The sequence below is a fragment of the Cryptomeria japonica genome, chromosome 7, assembly GCF_030272615.1.
Source record: "Cryptomeria japonica chromosome 7, Sugi_1.0, whole genome shotgun sequence".
In the NCBI taxonomy this organism is placed as follows: Eukaryota; Viridiplantae; Streptophyta; class Pinopsida; order Cupressales; family Cupressaceae; genus Cryptomeria; species Cryptomeria japonica.
In genome coordinates this window covers 629,270,917-629,290,933 of record NC_081411.1, presented here as the reverse complement: position 1 = coordinate 629,290,933, position 20,017 = coordinate 629,270,917, and the positions used below count along the sequence as shown (strand labels likewise).

Genomic DNA, 20,017 nt, shown 5'->3' with positions numbered 1-20,017 from the left:
TTAGATAAGAATAGAATGTTTAGTTATACAGACATGATAATTTTTTACTACTTCTGAGAGTAGTTGGTAGGTTCCTTGGCTAGCTATTTGTTGCCAAATCTTTTGTGCTTCTCTTTGTTTTTTTGTTGTTCTATAGGTTTAGGGTCTTCTCCCTACTAATATAATACAAAAAACATTTAAAATTGTGTTTGTTGAATAGTCACCTCCAAGCAATCTACAAATCACATAAAAGCGTAGATTTTTTCCTTGTAAAAAATTCCTTTTTTGTTTGTTATGGTTATTTTTACGTATAAAACTATATATGCATTAAAAGTAATATATCTATAGACACCTATTTTTGTCCACTTAATTAAATGAATTTAATATTTATTTAATTATCATTCATCCAACTATTAATTATATTCACATTTAATTAATCCTTTCTCCTTTTTCAACTATTAATTAAATTAATATTTAATTAATTCATCATAACGATTTTCTTCTATTAAATAAATAAACTATACAATTTATTTGATTTAATTCACTTAACCATATTCTGACAATTAATTAATTAAATAAAGCATATTTGTTTTTTATTATATATGCAGGGAGACGACCCTAAACCGAGAACAACAAAGAGTTAAAAAGTTAAATCTTTAGGCAAGGAAAAACCACCTGGACACCAAACAAAAAATAGATCCCACCCATCAAAAATAATAAAAAACTTTCATAGTTCTATAGCTATTTCTGCACATCCTAACTAACCTCCAACTTCTACACTTCTCATCCCACTTATAAACATCATCGCTAATCCTACTACTTAAAGTCTTAATAAACACACCAACATGGAGCATATTGCTAAAATTCTTATCAGTCCTGTGATAATAAAGGTTAACATTAAAGGGTACGCAGACCCCGCATAACATCCTTAATGTGATCAACAACAGAAAGGAACAAAAAACCAGAACCTAGAGAACAACTAATCCTTCTTAAGCAGATTCCAGTCACTCTGGAGTCTCCCAAGATTGTATTCCCAATTGTCCATCTTCTTCTCGTCATCGCCCATGGATAGCTTGCTCCATCTGGCCCTGCTTCGCCAACTTCTTCTTGTTCTTTTTAATCCTCCCTTGACTAGAAACCGTGCCCAAAACAACATTCTTCGTAACCCCATCCATAATACAACAAAGGGAGCTTAAGGCATCACACAGGTTTTGAATCTTCAGATTCTATTCCTCCTTCTTCGTCTCCAGAGTAGCAACTCCTTTAGCTCTTGTAAGTTCTCATCTAGATTCTTGTTGTCGTATGTCTTAACAAGGGAGTCCTAGGAATAGGGGACCATCTCCTCATCACCCAACAAAATAGGGATCTCGGGGGCTTTGTTCCAGAGTATTCGATCCTGCCTTTGTCTCGCTGATCTCCTCCCCATCTTCCTCTTCTTCCATTTTCTCTTTCAAATTCTCTTTAGGGTCGTCCTCCTCCTCCTGGAAATTCTCATCCTCAGGATTTTCAACATAATTATCATCCTCCTCCACTTCATAAATTTCCTCTAGATTTTTAACTTTGGCCTGGTTATCAGCTTTTCTGTTTTTCTCTTTTCTTTTTTTAGCCCGAAACCTAGCCGACCTCCTTTCCCTGGAGCTACTTTCAATTTTATAATGTTCCGAAGGTTTTTCCTCCTCATCATCCTGATAGTGAAAGTCTAGTTCTATGGTGATACTTTTACTGGTTAACTCTTTGCCAGTTTTTTTAGCTTTAACCAGGGTGTTCTTGGGGGTTTCTACCTTTCTCTTATCTGGGTTCACATTTAGCCAGGCATATTTGTTTAATTAACCCCCCTCTCACATTTAAATAAATTAACATATATTTTTAAAATCCCATCTCTCACATTTAAATAAATTAACATCTATATAAATCGCTAAAATCCCATCTCTCACATTTAAATAAATAAATATTTATTTAAATTCCTAAATCTCTCTTCCACTTGCTCTTTCTATAAAATGCAAGTTACCAGTTAAACCCTCCTTCTAATCATGTCTAAACCCCTATTATTAGTCGAATCACCCTTTGATGGTTTGCACATTCCTAAACCAAAGGTTAGCCCAAAACCCATCAACTCAAACCTTGAAATGGCTTGCTTTAAAGTCTTCAAACCTTTAATGGTTTCCTTCTAGAGTCTTCAAGCCTTTAATGGTTTCCTTCTAGAGTCTTTAAACCTTTAATTGCTTCCTTTAAATTATTGAAGCCTTTAATGGCTTCCTTCTAGAGTCCTCTTAAGCCTTTAATAGCTTCCTTCAAGTCTTCAAGTATTCAATGCTTTGTCCCCCTCTCCTCTCAAGGCTTCCTTTGTTGACACTTGTCAACATATGATTGGATTAAAAGAGAGCACATGGATTGACGATCACCACTTCCTCAAGAAATCCTAACCCTTCCTCAATCAACTCAATCTCAACCCTTCATTTGCCAATTTTCCCTATAAATAGAGTTCATTCCTTCATTTTTGAGAGTCACACACAAGAGTTATCCATGCTTTATTACTTTTCTTATAATTTTTAAGGCTTTGTTGGAAGGATTTGTATTTTTTTTAGCTCTTTGACTTGTTTTAATTTCTATTTAACATTAATACTCCATTCACATCTTCAAGTATTCAAGACTTCACATAATCAACCATCTCCCATCCTCCTTTTGACATCCATTGTGCTAGTGCTCCAGCTGAGGGCATACTTCATATAGCAGTAAGATCTTGGAGAGGAGGACGACAAAGAAGAGCCATGGCATAGGGAGTATCATGGGGAAGTAATTTCATTTTATTTATTTTCTAACTATCTTCTTGTGTTAATCTTCCTCGATAATGCTTTAGATGAATTTGTCTTCATGTTTTTCATATGGTTGAAAGCTTGTTACTAACATGGTTTCCTATTGGTTTATGCTAACCTACATTTTCACAACATTTCAATATCTAATATCACTTGGAAATTAAAATATTAAAATTTAAATTATAATGTTGTGGCTTAAAATATATTCCTTGTTGATTATGTGCTCAATTTTTAGGTTTCTTGGAAAGGAAGAAATTTCAAGATGTATATGTTGTCCTACTTGAATTAGATATAATTTGGAGTAACTGACCACATATTAGGTAGACAATATTAAATTATTAAATATAGCAATCTTGTTATAGGGTAGGCTTCCCACATTCCTTACTAAATAATTTCACCATTATTTAGAAACCTAAATCTACCAAGTTGTTTTATCAATAATCAAATAATTAATTAAAAACATCTCTTTTTCCCTTATCCCATCCTATATTTTACCATGCATATAGATAATCATCAAAATAGAGATAGTTACTAGATATAAGGTGTGAGATATCATAAGGCATCTATTGCAAATGCGTACAACCACCAACATCCAAAAGTATTATTATTTCTTTTTCTATGGAGCGAATAGGCGAGAGTGCTAGGGTTTTAGAAGAAGAAGCTTCTAGAGAGAACAATGAGGACAACGAGACTGACGGTGACGATGTGGCTCCCCCCTTGGTTTGTTCCTGTGGGTGGATGATGTGGTCGATGTTCCCTTTCCTAGGGTTTCTCTTGGTTGCAGCTCGAGCGATTCCTGTCTTGGGTTTAGAAATTCGGAGGGAGAGGATGTGTTTGTCCTTGGCATTTGTTTGTTCTGCTCCTCCCGTTTGTTTGTTCTACCCCACCGGAGGAAGAGGTGTTTGGGACCTTGGTGGTGTTTTCTTTGATGCCAATGGTTTTTCTCCCCCCTTGTTTTTTTATTTTGGTGGTTTTCCCCCTGCCTAGGGTTTGGGTTGTGGGACTGTAGGGGGTCTCACGCCCTGTTTTTGGCTTTTCCCTAACTTTCTCCCCTTTCTTGTTTGTGTCACTTTTATCTCAACTCTCTCGATTATTTTTAGTCTATCCTTTTGTGGGTATTGGAGATAATCAGTCTCCTATCAAGGTGGAGATGTAGAGGATGCGATTTTTGTTGACAGAAGGTGGGGGGAGGTCATTGTTCTTCTATGCGCTGGATGGTCTACTTCTGAGATTGTGCTTATGGGTTTCCCCCCCTCTATCCCTATTGAGGTGATGATGTTGGGGGGTCTTATTTTCTCAAATTTGTATGTTGTCTCTCTATTTCTGAAGGCTCTATTAACTAAGTATAGTGGTTTATCTATTTTTTAGTCCTAGTTGTTGAGTTTCTTTCCTTATTCTCCTATAGGGGTGGAGATCTTGGTGGTGCTTATTTGCTTGGGAGCTATCTGGTTCAGGCCTCTTATTCAACTAAAGGTTATGGGTGCCTTTTTACAACCCTTGGTTCTAGCTAAGTGAAATGGGTTTTTTCTTCAGTTGCTGGATTTTGTTCTGTGGTTGGAATCTAGTCTTCTTGCTGGTTTCGTCTTGGTGGTTATGGGTGCCACTTATTCCCATCTCTTTAGGTTGTGGGAACCTAGTTATTCTTGATGCAGATGATTTTTTGGTTGTTGGATCCATGCTTTCAAGTTCTTTTTGTCGTCTCCTATAGAGGTGGAGATTTTGGTGATGTTTTTTGCTTAGGTGTTGATATTTTAAGGCCTTTGTTTTAGCTCAAGGTGGTTGAGGGAGCCACTTCAAAATCCTTTTTTGTGGTTCTAGGAACCACTTCAAAACCCACTTCTAAGGTTACGGAAGCCTTTCAAAATCCCCTTGTCTCTATTCAGCTTGTTTTATCTGTTATGTCCAATCTTGTCTGGCTAGAAGCTGATAGTTTTCAAGGGCCTAGCTTAGATAATGGCTATTTTTGGTTATGGGCTAGACTAGTTTTTTGTTTTTTGGAGTGTTTGTCTCAAGTTAAGGGAGTTGAGAACATCCCTGTTGTTTGGCTGAGGGTGCCTATTAACCCTCGTCACTTATTCTTAAGTTTGAAGTTGTAGCCTAGTCGGTGTGGCCAACATGTATTATATTGATCATATCTTAAGTGCCTAGCTAGATCTTTCTACCTATGGGAGTGCTGGTGTTTAGCTGGCTTTTGTCAGCTCAGCTGTGTTGGGGTTGTTGGTTTTCATGGTTTATTTTCTACGACAACGATGTACTATGGATTCCAGATCTTGGTAAAATTTGAGGGTTTTGAGTCCCTTCAAAACCCGTTGTAAGGGGTTTCAGGTCCCCTCAAAACTTATTTTCCCATAATCAAAAACATCCAAAAGTATTATGGAATTCAACCCAAAAATTTTGGATATAATTTTATAATATGATACTATGAAAGTTCTATTATTTAAGGGTTTCTAAGAGATTTAATAGAGTTTGATAGTCTTTAGATCAAAACATATAATAATTTGAAGCAAACTAAATGCTTTTTGTACCATTGTAAGTTGTAACCCTACACAATTTACACCTCCTTTTATGCCCCTACTTTACTATGTCCCATCTTAGCTCTCCTCCAAGGCCATTTTTTATCTTTTCACCTCAAATATGATGCCATCTTTCAGCATAGAGAATTGAATCGATGCCTTGGGCTATGTCTACCCATGAAATCAATCACTTTTTCTTTAACTTCTTCTTTACAGTGCATTAAATTAGTTAAAGTAATTTGGGGACAAAGACTATTTTAAATTTTTTGCACAAATTCATTAGAGAATTGATGAAAAGAATTTATTGATTAATGAGGCAAGGAATAATACCATTGCAAATATTTATCTCTTAATGTACAAGTGCATCATTTTTCTATGAGTATATTATCATGAGAGAAGTCACTACACAATGTTTGAAATGTTTTCACATTAGTTTAGGGGTCACCTTTTCCAGGGAACCACCATGTGTTGTGGGACAAGAGTAAGTAAAATATAATTAGAAAGTGGGCTAGCCAATCTATTGTAGGAACATTGAATTTTGATTGGGTTAGAGAAACCAATTTTTATTGCAAGGATAAGACACTTTGAGATAAATTGTTTATAGTGGCTTTACTGGCTGATTTGGAATTGAACATGTTGCATTATGATGGAGGTGCAAGATTATGATAAATAGGTGCAGCTTGAGAATACAAAGTTGGAATATTATGATATGTGGGTATAGGAGATGTTTGGGAAACAAATGGAAGGCTAAAGAAAGGAGGTATGTGGGATTATTGATTAATAGGATTCCCACATTACTTGCATGTGTATCATTAAAATTTTGTGTAGAGGTAACCATTGTGGAAGATGTGTATGTAGGCACATTAGGAAAAGATGTAGACATAGGAATAGAATGATCAACTTGATTTGTAAGATTAAAGTGATTAAGAACTTGGCACAATTTTTCATTGGCATAACATTAGTGTCAACAATGTGAGTAATGTCAACACATCCACACTATATTCATCATTTTGAATCATTTTTATCAAGACTTCAATCAAGTGGATTACCTCACTATTTCAGTGTTCTTGACCAATGCATTGTTGAATCCAATCCAACTCATGGTCAAGATTCTGCAATTGGTCAATAGTCACTCTAGTTAAGGAGTCATCCGCATTATGACAAGTACAAGGGGAAAGGTTTTCCACAATGGTAGGTATGTCTTGTATAGGCATAGAGGATTCATCTAAGTTACAATGCAATTGGTTAGTTAACCCCAATTCAATACCCTTAGTATTTAAAATTTACAGAGCCATAATTCTATAACATTTTCTCATCAGGATATTGGATGTGGGATAAATGGTAATGAAACTCATACAAATATTGTTCAAATTACTTTGCAAATTGAGGTTCACAATTTTATACAAGTGAAATAGGAATTAAACCTATTCCCAATTATTATGTTTAGAAGGAGAATGCTTCCATTTGTCTCAATCACAAATGTGATTGAAAAGCACTAAGAATAAGGTGAATTCAGTACTCCTTGACTAGAGAGTTGAAAATGAACTATGGAAATATAAATTGAATGCAAGGTCTAGGGATAAATATGTGAAATTAAAAAGAATCAACATGCAAATATAGTCTCACATCAAACATGCAAAAATAAAGTACAAATCTATAAAGAAGAAGTAGAGAGAAACCTTTGTTTGAAATTTGAACTCGAAAGTACAGGATAATGGTGTTTGGGGTAACATTGTCATCAGAATGTCAAATGTGGACAAAAAATGTATTTTTGGGATTAGGATATTGTTCTAAATGTTTCCCTAATATTTTGTTAAAAAAGTTTTAGACAGTGGCTCTTGAGGTGACCTTATCCTTTAGTTTCTACCTTTGCAAAAGTTGGTTCTTTGCATCTCTATCTACTCTTATTCAATCTATATTTATTGTCATTGAAATCTATCTCCTATACGTAGTTAATGGAAAGTTGTTGTCTGGTAGATGGGGATTTCACTAGGTCAAACCACAGGTTTGGAATTAACCCTATAATTGAATTGAAAATGAAATTAAAAGCATGTCTTAAAAGGTTAGAGGCTAGATTTAAAATTGAAATGCTATCATTAGGTTCTATACATTTATTCATTTAAAAAAATAGACTTCATTTAAAATGTTGACATTACCAATTTAAAAGTCATTTTTATAAATAAAAATAAATTTAATATTAATACCTAATCAATAAACTAAACCTGAATATCCAACCTAATCTCGAAGTACAAAAGTGATTTAAGTGGGAAAAAAATCTATGATAAAAATAGATAAAATTCATTAATATGTGAAATAAATCAAATTAAATCCAATATTATGTACTTAAAAAGTAGTGATACTATGACAATGTTTAAAATTAGCAAATTCAGTTTTGTCCTTTGCAATAATGATGTTTGCTAATTTTTCTTGTTGTCTATGCACTAGGGGAAGAATAGTAGTAGTCATTATAGCTAACGTCATGCATCTACAAATCCTAGACTGTAGATTGAATTTCAAAGATTTTTTTTCCCTTGTCTCCACATGCGACTTAGCTGCTTATAGCTATTGTTCTAGATTCTAGGTAGTAATGACGCATGATGTAGGATTCATTATGCACACAAGGGTTAAAAAGTACACATTTCAAATTGTCTTCCAATACCTACTTAAAGATGCCCTGATAACCATGCACTTAAAATTCCCAATGCTTATCCACAAATAACTTAGTATTTATGCACAAACACCCTAGTAGTTGTGCACAAATGTGGAAATTATGGAGCAAAAGAGCTAGAAGGTGAGAAGCTATTTGTACGTTTGAAATTTATTAATGGGATTTTATTTATCATTTTTTGGTTTCTCTATAGTTAGTTACTAGGGGATTGGGTGTAGAAGGAGTGGATGCTTATTAGAACATGGGTAGTAACCAATGCTCTTCCCTTAGAAAAGTGATTTTATTGCAATTGATTACCATGGGTAAGGTAATGAGGTTATTGAAGGCCAAATATAATTGTACCTCTTCAATTATGAAAGTATAGAGAGTGGAACCAACACATCGACTTATTTATTTGGATCCATTAAAACCTATGAGGGTGGATAGATTTGAGTAAACTGACAAATTAATTAATGAATTACATGTATTAAAAATCTGTGTTTTTCTTTTAGAAAATTAAATTCTGTACTTATTGATATCAATAAAAATAAAAAAATGTCATTTTTATAATTACTTAAAATAAAAATTAAACTTAGACTATATATATATAAACTAAACTAATAAAAAAAATAGATTACAATATTGCCTTAATAGAAACTGATAGCATATTCAAATAATCATTCCTAACTATTAAAAATCTATTAGTCTATGTTTGATTTGTATACATTAATTAACTTAAATTAACATGAAATAAAATATTCTAATTAATAAAACTGAAATAGACCCTAACCTTAAATTATGGTGAAGGAAAAATGAGAATAGATTTAAGTCTTATGGTGATTACGTTGGCAATGAGGTGGAGCTTTTGTCGAAATTGGTTGTCAAATGCACGAGGCGACTCTTTCAAATACTCGACTCGCTTCCTCTTCCTTCCGCTTCCTTTCCATTTAGTGCGCGTTCCCTTCAATACTCGCCTCATTCTAGAAAATCAGAATTACCTGCTCTACAAATCGTACATTGTTTACTCATTGAAATGACGTTTGTCCCTTCAATTGTTGACTATATTGCAGAAGCACTAAATATCTGATTGCACAACGTTACTTCCATTTTATTTTTCTAAAGATTATTCAAGTCGGCTGCGGTTATTCTGATTTCAAAATAGACTTTCCATACAGTGTGATAGCAATGTGTTTGTCAATTGCAGTTATTTATTGCAAAATCGACGGTGTAAAACGTGCGACTAACACGTGTGTTAGTCAATTCGTACTACCGTTTTAGAACCGGAATAGACGCATCCATTCAACTGTGATGTTGATTACGTTGGCAATGAGGTGGATCTTTTGTTTGAAATTGGTTGTCCTATGCACGAGGTGACTCTTTCAAATACTTGATGCCCGATATCGATATCCCTTCACTCTTTCGGCTGAAGCTATTTTGGCTCCAAAACAGAACTTTCGTACAGCGTGTTAGCGACAGGTTAGTCAATCGCAACCATTTATTGCAAAATCAATAGTATAAAACGTGCAACATGTTAGTCAATTTGTACTACTGTTTTAGTACCAAAATAGACACATCCTACTCTTTCATCCATTTAATGCACGTTCCCTTCAGAAGTCACCTCATTTTGGAAAATCAGAATTACCTGCTCTATAAATCGTACATTGTTTACTCATTGAAATGACGTTTGCCCCTTCAATTGCTGACTATATTGGAGAACAACGTTACTTGCCATTTTATTTTTCTAAAGATTCGGTAACTATAAGCATCAAAGCCGAGAATTCACTCCCCTCCCCACTTTATTTTCTTTGTTGGTCCCTCATTTGCTCCCTTTCTTTCCATTGGCCTTGTCAGATATCTCCTTGATTTGTGCTATTAAAGAAAATTATTCTTTAATTTAATTGAAAAGTTGAAAACATGTATTGAATGAATTTGTAAACTTATGGATGTCAAATTCATTTGAGTGAATATAGACATTTATGGATTTTTTTAAAGAAAATGGTTTATCAATTTCAAAAGTCAAATTATGTATTTGTATGTATTGAGAATTTGTGAAATTAATGATTGAAAAGTTTGTTTTGGTTAAATTATGCATTATATGGATTTGTAATTGAATTTGTAAATTTGTTTAAGTTATTCAAATTTAGAAAAAATAAATTCTAAATGTGTACAATCGATTAGAGTTAATGTGAATATGTTTGGATTGTATGAAGAAAATGTCTTGTAAACGTGAAAATTCAAACAATTTATTTGTATGTATTAGAAATTTGTGAAATTAATGAGTGAGGCGTTTAATTTGGATTAATCTAAAGATCTAGTGAAAATATAGGTTTTCTAAAGTTGTGTCAATGATGTATGTAAGGCCTTATTCTTGATTTGTCACTTAGCGGAAAAGTGAGCTTTAAATATTAGTATATGGAAATATAGACTGAATCTGAATGTGCTATCCTACGTAAAAATAGTCAAAGAAAATTCTATAGATGATATATCCATTGTTACATGATGATAGAGAAATAGAAACTTGAAATGCTAAGGCCTTGATGAACAAAGTCGTTAAAAGTTGTTTATAACAATTTCATAGGTAATGGAATTTTTATTATCAAATATTACAAAGTCTATAAGAAGAAATCAATGATGTTGAAAATGCACCATTCAAGAGGACTAGTGAGTTCATAGCCTTAATCATATATGATGAATATATTTGTATGTGGGTGCTTAATAAATATTTTGGTTTAGAGAGATAAAATAAGTTTCACATAATATAAGACAATTATAAGCTTGATTGTCATCTTATATATTATTGCATCACCATAACCAATCCATGAAGAATTTAAATATTGTTTTCAATCCAAGAAATATTTGAATAACCAAAATCATTTTTAATATTTAGGTGCATGGGATTTCATACTATAGTATATTTATTTCTTCACCATTGTTCCTAGATATACACTCCTTAATCTCTCTTATTTACTTTCTCTAAAATAATGTGATGAAATCACCATTTCTAGCTATTATGAATTGGTTAATATTGGTTGATTTAGACTTCATTATTACACATTAATTTAATTATCATAGAATCACTTAATTTCACAAAGTGATATTTTAATTTACCATTCTTTTCAATGTGATCAATTTAATAATATCATTAAGGTTTGACCTTAAGTATAAACCCACACTAATCACATAGTATTTTTGGTCTACTATATTTCTTATTTTTATAATTAATTTTGGACATCCTAAGATTTGAATTTAATTTGTTTACATATTCTTAATATACTTAGATTATGCTTTATCTTTTGCACTATGATAGACATAGTATACTACACCCTTCCACCTTTGTATAATATTCATGCATACATCTCAAATTTTAATAGGTTCACATGTTTTCAATTTGTTCCATCCATTTATCCTTGGTGCTCCCATTACATATCTTACATTATAGATAAAGGTGTATATTTTATGGATATTTTTCTCTACCACATATCATTATTTTCTTTCTTTGAATGAATAGTGCTAATGATCCATGTGTATTATACATACCTATATCATCTCTGCATAAATTTAGCAATGGTATAGATGATGTAGAACATTTGGTACATGTTTGCCAATTCATAAAATTATAGCTCCTTGTGATGAAATTTTCCATCTCTATAATTATAATAATATTATTTTTGCTATCACTATATGCCCTAAATAAATGAAAAGACATGGATTTCTATTTTTTAATTCATTAAAACCTTCAAAGTTCTTTAATTCTAGTTCTATATGAGTTAATTAGTTACAATATTTTTTTATTTTTTTTTTGTTTTTTTTGAGGAATATGAATCTTTTTAGTCATTCCTCTACATTTTAATGGTTTATAGTTTTTCTACTCTAGTTCTATGTTTCTTGGTTGATGTTGAGTTTGATTTTATCTCTTTCCTTGGTGTGTAAAGTTCCTTATTGTACCTCACTTTATCTTAATGCTATGTTATTTCACATAGAGCTTGGATGTACAAATTACAATCTGTTTACAAAGTTTATATGTATATGTTTTTTTATTCGTCATCCAAGATTATATGTATATGTTTTTTTATTCGTCATCCAAGATCTTCAAAAGCTCTAATTCAAAGCATGAATAAAATAACCTAACAATTTTATTTAGTTTTATTCCACATTTATCACATTGAGCTAGGTTCCTTAGTTCATGCTAATGTCACTTGGAGTTATTGGTATTTTTAATGTATATTGAAAATTAATATTTAATTTTATACTAAGATAGATTAGCTCCATGTTCAACGTGCTTAGAAAGAAACCACCTTTTGGAGTCTAAAGAGAACAAATGTAATGAAGGTTTAAATATTTAGGTAATTCTTGTTTTATTTTATCTTATACTACAAATATGATTTTATGTTGTCATTGTTGTCAAAATTTTCTTGATTGGTGTCAACCAAGGTCCTAAACTATGTGACCAGAGGTGTTGGTATCAGGTGTCTTCTCATCTTTTCATACTAGTGTATGGATATTGATGGTGATGAATGTAGATGGTATATCCAATTTTATCATGGTTATTTCAAAGCATTAAAGGTGTATTTAGATGCCTGAAATGGATTTTGGTCAAGTGTGACTATTTTGGTGAATAGTCTATTTAACAAGGTTTAATATTCCGGTCTACATTGTTCTGCATTAAAATTCATATTTTTTTGGAGTTGTAGAATGATGTTGGTGGAAGTAAAATAAGGTTATATCAAAATTTTAATGTTACTATTTGTTCTATGGTTGATTTGGTGTTAGTTTGAGTATCAGTCGTGTTGTAATAGTTTACCTAGTTCCATTTGCATTCTTCTACCTTCTGATGATCTAGTGGTGTGGCTTGTTGGTTTGGTTTTTTTGGTGTTAGGTAATGCTATTTTTTTTATATGTAGGTGTTGTGGAGGTCTACATCATATTTTAAGCATGTTTGACTAGGTTACATTACTGGTTCTATCTATCAGAGCTAACTTGAGCATTTTGGGTCTATGCAATAGTTTGTGGAGTTGAAGGAAGTGATTTGGGATTAATTGGAAGGTGTTTTAACATTGTGTGATGCTTCACAAATCATTTTTCCCTTCCCCATTACTTTGGAGAAAGTATTTGTGGTCGATTATTTATCCTCTACATGTTACATCTAACAAGGTTTACCTAATTGTTGTATTTTCTTTGTGGAGTTGATACATAAAAGATGAGATCTTTTGGAGAATTGTATGCATTCTATGAAGTTGTATATGGTGCTTCGAGTAAGTGCAAAGGAGCACAATTGTAGATGAGTAGTAATGAAGTTAGTTATAGATGTTTAAAAGAATTGAACTATAATAAGCATTACTTCAATAATAATTTGAGAGGATGCACTTCTACTTAGTTTATCAATAATTAATCTTTGTAGTCAAATCTATTGTATCTCACCCTAAAGAAGTGATCTTCAATGTTTTGCAACTGTACTCTATCTTTCCCTAAGGTTGTGTGCCTTAGCCTGCAAGTCCAAATTAGGAGCAATGAGCTTCCTTAGCCTAGAGCCTAAAAATTCATAATGTATTTTCATATATTGAGACAGTTCTAAGAATGGTTTTTCCCACATTGGGTTTCCTACTTAAAATATTGGTTTCCTTGTGTCATTGATCTTTCATATTTAGCTATTTACTTCTACGCAAAGGATAATTGGATTAAATGATGAATGAATGGTTAAGTATTAGTATATGCTAGTCAGTTTTTTAATTTTCATCAATACAAGTTGCCTCTCTACTTTCACTACCATATAGGTATTAGATAGCAGAAAAGAAGATTGTATGACTCTTTGCAAGGCCTAAAATTCTCTTATCTTGATCTACATGGCAGTCTTTGTCTCTTTCTCATAGAGAAGAGGAATTGAATTTGATAGTCTTGATGACATGTTGTTTTTGATAAGGTAAAACAGGTTTTGAGGGGACCCCAAACCCCTTACATAAGGATTTTACGGGGATCTAGAACCCACAAAAAGAGCATTGTTGCAAATAGATATGACATAGACCAACAATAGTTCAACATTAGGCCAATGCTACACAATGAACATCAAGGAATCGATTGAACCACAAAAGAGGTCAGAGCTAACGAGGCCTGAAAGATACATAGACAAAGGGTTTTGCAACATACTCATAACTTGAAACAAGGGTTTTACCAAGCTCCCATAACCTAAAATCATGGGTTTTGACAAGGCTCCCATAACCTAGAAATACATAAACAGAGGGAAAGTGTGTTGAGTGTGCTAGTCCCACTAAAATATGGCCTTTGAAAGTGAGTCATGAGTGTTGTGATGTTAAATCATGTTGTAATTTGATTAAATTGTTAAATTTTAGGATTAATAATAAAGATTTAATGTAAAATATTGCCCAAACATGTTTAAAATGGTTTAGGAAAAAGAACACTAGTGTACAGACACAAATAGATTGTGATTTTATAAAAGGATATCATTTACTACACTACAATAAAAAATTAATTGTAATGTCAATACTATTAAGGAATTTTTTTATTTTATTTTTTTATTATTGTTTACACTTGTGACCACTAGGTACCCACAAAGTAGGGCAATAACACTTTCTAGACATAAAATATTGTAAGATCCTATCTCAATAAACCTTGTAGTTATGCTCGTATAAGTAGACAAGAAAAGAAAAATGAAAAAAATAACATTATTACATAAGAGAAACTCTTCAAAATATAAAATCAAATCCACAATAGAAATATAAAATTATATATCCAACAAACCCCAAAAGTAGAACAAAATTATATTAAATAAAAGAATACAATGTGCTCAATATGTAAACCCTTACTAAAAATTATTATTTTTTAGCACATTATCTTAGTCTATTGCAATGCATAAGAAAGGAAATTTTAAAGTGCTAATTAAAATAAATCTAATAAAAAATCTCACTAAGACATGAAATTTAGAAAGAGCTTTACAATACCTATAAGAAGCCCCAAGAACTAAGTTATATTTTTTTAATGATATTTTTATCATCATTCAGTTGTGTAGTTTTTGAGTCAAACTCATTGACCTATATTTCATGAGTGGTGGTTCATAAGCACTCATCTCTCATGAGAATGAATGGTACACTCTGCACTCATTATGTCTAGGTGATGCTCACAGACATGAAACAATGGGCTTTTTTGGGAGGTCACCCACCTCAATACTACTCCAACTCAAGTATTATTAACAATGGAGTCCTCCCCAAGATTAAGACCACTTAGCTTGGTACCCATTTGCAAAACCTTCAACAAGTGTTGTGCGTTATAGACCATTCATTATAGAGCTCCTTTAGCTCATCAATGATAAATAGCAGATATTTTCCACAGCAAGTCAAATTATGATATTGCTATTAGGATTCAACTATGTAAATTTTGAGTCAAACTCATTGACTGATTAAGCACACTTGAGTCAGAGTAGAACTGGGATGGGTGACCTCATAAGAAGGCCCAATGTTTTACCACTAGGAGCATCACCTAGATGCAATGAGTGCAAAGTCTACTATTTATTCTCATGAGATATGGGTTCTTGTGACTATCAAACTACACATGGATCAATGTGTTTGACTAACAAACTACACAGTTGAATCCTTATAGCAATATAACAATTTGATTTGTCCCATTAACATTTGGTTAGTAAAAATAAATCTCAAAACATATAATAATACTCTAATGCAAATCAAACAAAATACTCTAAAAATAGTGTAAATACTAAGATAGCATTTTGTTGATGCAATAAATATCAATAACACATAATTACATATAAAAAATAACAATATATAGTTATATATTATATAATTTAAAATAAAAACATCTTACTAAAAATAAAAAATAATATAAATATAATAAAATTTAATTAATTTAATAATATAAAAAATAGTTATTAATTATGAAGAAGGCATTAACCCCATATAAGATATTCTCCATATAAGATATAGTCAAAATCTAGGTAGCTCCATTGCAACCTTTTCTATTTCCTTGAAGGTACACTTTAACTTATCATACACGGGTACACGGGCTGGGCTTTGTTTTTGAACGCGTGGAAACTTCACAATATGTGGTTCTTTCGTTTTCGCTTTACTTTGATATCCCTTTGCTGCACTATCTTAGATTGGAATAAACGAGGAGCCTTCGGTATTCGAATAACCAGAGAGCTTTCTTATATTATGCTGGAGGCGTGAGAAGGAAAAACACGAAAAAGAAATGAAAATTTTGCAATACACAAAAAGGTAAATCTGTACCATTTTGCAAGCTGTATTTAGTCGTTGCTTTTTACCTATTCATAGGTGTATTTCTATTTCAATTTTGGCTTCTATGGAAATAATTATTTCAACCTGTTGGCCATCTGCCTTAACTTTTCTGTTGGTTTTTTTTATATATCTTGCTCATTTCGTTTTAAGTGCGAACAGCAAATCGAAGTCGAGATGGAGCTCCACAGTGGAAGGCTTGAGCGTGGTCCTGATATTTTATCTGCTCCCCACCTCGCTTATTGCCCAAACCCACACAAATTTTATCTTCAACAAATTCAATGCGTCGACCCTCCAATTCTTTGGTAATGCTTCAGTGCAGTCCAGTGCCATTACCCTTAATCAACGATTTCAATCTACAATTGGCCGTGCTTTCTATCGACACCCTGTGCGTATTAAAGGTCACGGCTCTCTGAATTCTACTTTATCTTTCAGCACAACTTTTGTGTTTAGCATTGTTCCTTCTTCAGCGTCAGAATCTGGGTTTGGACTGGCGTTTATTATGACGCCCTACAGATCTCCAGAGGGCTTTTTACCAGGTCCGTACCTTGGTTTGATTAGCAATTTATCAGTTATGGGACAGGCCTCCAACCATCTGTTTGCAGTCGAGTTCGACACATCAAAGAACTTTGAATTTGCTGATATCGACGACAATCACGTTGGCGTGGATCTCAACGGTCTCATATCTGTAAACTCTACGCCTGCAGGCTACTGGATTAACAGCAGCCAATTCCAGAATTTGGATCTCAACAGCGGACAGAATATTCAAGCTTGGATTGATTATGACAATCTTCAAAGAGAGCTCAAAGTGACCATTGCAGAGGCTGGTCTTGATCGCCCACGGAAACCACTGTTATATATAAAAAATATATCCCTTTTCAACATTCTAGAAGAAGAAATATACGTTGGTTTCTCAGCAGCTACGGGAATGATTTATGAAGAGAATTACATCCTGGCCTGGAGCTTTGCCACAAACGGAATCGCCCCATCCCTGAATACATCAAATCTTCCATCCTTTGTACACAGAAAATCAAAGACCTCAAACTTCAGACTGATAGCTGGCATTAGCACAGCTTGCGTTGTCTTTCTACTTGTTGTGGTGGCAGCATCATTTGTGCGGTTGCAGAGAAACCAGTACAGAGATCGGATCGAAGACTGGGAGGTGGAGTATTGGCCTCACAGGTTTAAGTACAAGGACCTTCATATTGCAACCAAGGGCTTCCGAGAGGAAGAACTTTTGGGATCCGGAGGCTTCGGTCGGGTATACAGAGGAGTCCTTCCCACAAACGGCCTCCAAGTAGCGGTGAAATGCATCCTTAGAGAAACCGATGATGGGGTGAACGAATTCATAGCAGAAATCTCAAGTCTTGGTCGCCTTCAACATCGAAATCTGGTGCAGATCAGAGGCTTCTGCAGGCGGGAAAGGCAGCTATTCATAGTTTATGACTACATGCCGAATGGAAGCCTGGACAAGATGATATTTGGAAACCCAAAGAAGATGCTTGACTGGAATCATAGGTACAGAATCCTCAGAGATGTGGCTGCCGGTTTGTTGTATCTTCACGAAGAGTGGGAACAATGCGTAGTGCACAGGGACATTAAGTCCAGCAATGTTTTGCTGGACTCAGAGCTGAATGGAAAGCTGGGGGATTTTGGGCTTGCCCGTCTGTACGAGCATAACGAAAACTCACACACTACTCGTGTGGTTGGAACACTGGGGTACATCGCACCGGAGTTTGTAGAGACAGGAAAGGCCAGCCCCGCCACAGACGTGTTCAGTTTTGGTATTTTATTGTTGGAGGTTGCATGCGGAAGGAGACCTGTGAATCTGTCCCTCCAATCTGCTCAAATAGTTCTGGTGGACTGGGTGAGAGAGCTCCATGTCACAGGCAGTCTCATGGATACAGCCGACCCAAATCTTGGTGGGCAATATGTTGAGGGTGAGATGGAGAGAGTGCTGAAACTGGGTCTGATCTGTTCCAATCCTCACCCAGACGGTAGGCTTGGCATGAGACAAGTACTCCAGATACTTGAAGAAGAAGCTTCACTACCAAGTTTTGGCTCTCCGTTTTATTTGGATGCGATTCGAGTGAGTAGTTCTTGGAATTCTCTTCCATATTCCAGTCACGGTACAGACGCTTCTATTTCCAAGTCAAACTCTCTTTCTGGCCGTATCACTGTATGAGATCGACCTCTGCGTAACCAGCTTGTTAGTCTGGAGTACTCATGGATACAAGTATTTGTATATAACCCATAAATATCTAGTTTCTTTTCTATTTCCATACAATTCATTTTCAATTTGACTAGTTAAAATCATTTAATTCACTTGAGTTTTGATATAACCATTAAAATCTCTTCCTCTTCACACATTAAACTCCTCTCATTATCGGATTTGACCTATTGTCATCTACTTCCTATTACAACAATAAATGTTGTTGACTTACATCATGGACTCCATGTGACTTGAAAGCATTCCACATCTAATTAAGGACAATTTTGGGTGAAAAAGACTATTCATCTTGATTTATAGAATATATTAATTTAGAGTCTAACCATATTTTCATTCTTGAAATCATTCTCATCCTTCCCACATCACTCATTGCATTGGCCCACTTATATATATATATATAGAGCTGGCCCACTTTTATATATATATATAAAATAATCAATTAAAAAGTAATTTTCTAACCTTTTCTAGATATATGTACCTAAAATATTTTATTTATATACATACTTCGCATTTAATAATTTTTATAACAAGGGGTGACTTATGAGATGCAACTGTTGAATAACTTGCTTGGTGAAACCGCCATCAAGGTTCAAATCTCTATCGAGCTACTATGCTCAAAGGCTTTGTCTTTTGTTAAGTCGGTGGGCTCTCGGATTTAAACAACAATATTGTTCAGCCATTACCAAGCCAAAAATAAAAAAAATAAGAAATTATAACAAATTTTATAGGTAAAAAAAAACATTTGAAAAAGTAAAATTCCAAAAGTATTTATTTATATTGACATAAATATTTAATTTCTTTTCTATTTCCAAACAATTCATTTTCAATTTGACTAATTAAAATCATTTACTTCACTTGACTGTTGATATAACTATTAAAATTTAATTAATTTAATAATATGAACAATAATTTACTAAGTAGTGACTCAACTTTATGTCAAAATCTAGCTCTGTTGAAACATTTTTCATATTTTCTTGGAAAGCTAGCCTTTAACTTATTGTACACCGATACATGGGCTCACGTTTACCTTGGACTGCGTGGACACTTTTGCAGTACGTGAATCTTTCTTTTTTGCTTTATTTTTGTTCCCCTTTCTATTGTATGTTTATAGGGGAGATGAGCGAGAACATGTGCACCCTAACTTCAAGGGTCCACGTGGCATGCCATGTGGAGCCGAAGACCAACTTTGACCACTGGCCAGGTGGACCACTGAGTTGGCTACCCCAAATCAAATCTTGCGCATTGACTTGACATATTGTCATGTGCTCTAAACCCATTTGTTGGAGAGGTCAAAATTATGCCACTTTGGTCGGTCGATTGGAACGTGGCTAGGCCTACACTGTTAACCTACCAGCCTTTCCGTCCATTCTGAATGGGGTTGTCACATGGCATTCGCGTACAAACCCACCCAATCCTCCCACTCCTTTGTCCAAAGTTCCCGCTACCACCTTCAAACTTTCCTTGTAGTGGCATTAACTACACATCACCTCACCTTCCATGCAGCTAATTCCTCATGTGTTTTGACCACAACAATATTCAATATGCCTACCTTGTCACATTTCTAGCGAGCGAAGTTG

General features: G+C 33.9%; 1 protein-coding gene across 1 annotated transcript; it reads left to right on the top strand.

The window, feature by feature from the left end:
- The first annotated feature begins 15,998 nt into the window (after positions 1 to 15,998).
- LOC131032603 (L-type lectin-domain containing receptor kinase SIT2-like) lies at positions 15,999 to 18,486 on the top strand. The gene is made up of 2 exons (XM_057963620.1): positions 15,999 to 16,192; positions 16,373 to 18,486. The coding sequence occupies exons 1-2, from the start codon at positions 16,167 to 16,169 to the stop codon at positions 18,393 to 18,395; spliced, it is 2,049 nt and encodes a 682-aa protein (XP_057819603.1). The 5' UTR covers positions 15,999 to 16,166; the 3' UTR covers positions 18,396 to 18,486.
- Positions 18,487 to 20,017: the final 1,531 nt, after the last annotated feature.

Coding starts and splice junctions, on each gene's coding strand:
- LOC131032603 (XM_057963620.1), top strand. CDS start 16,167: ATGAAAATTTTGCAATACACAAAAAG. Junction 16,193..16,372: donor ATTTTGCAATACACAAAAAG/GTAAATCTGTAC, acceptor AAGTGCGAACAG/CAAATCGAAGTCGAGATGGA.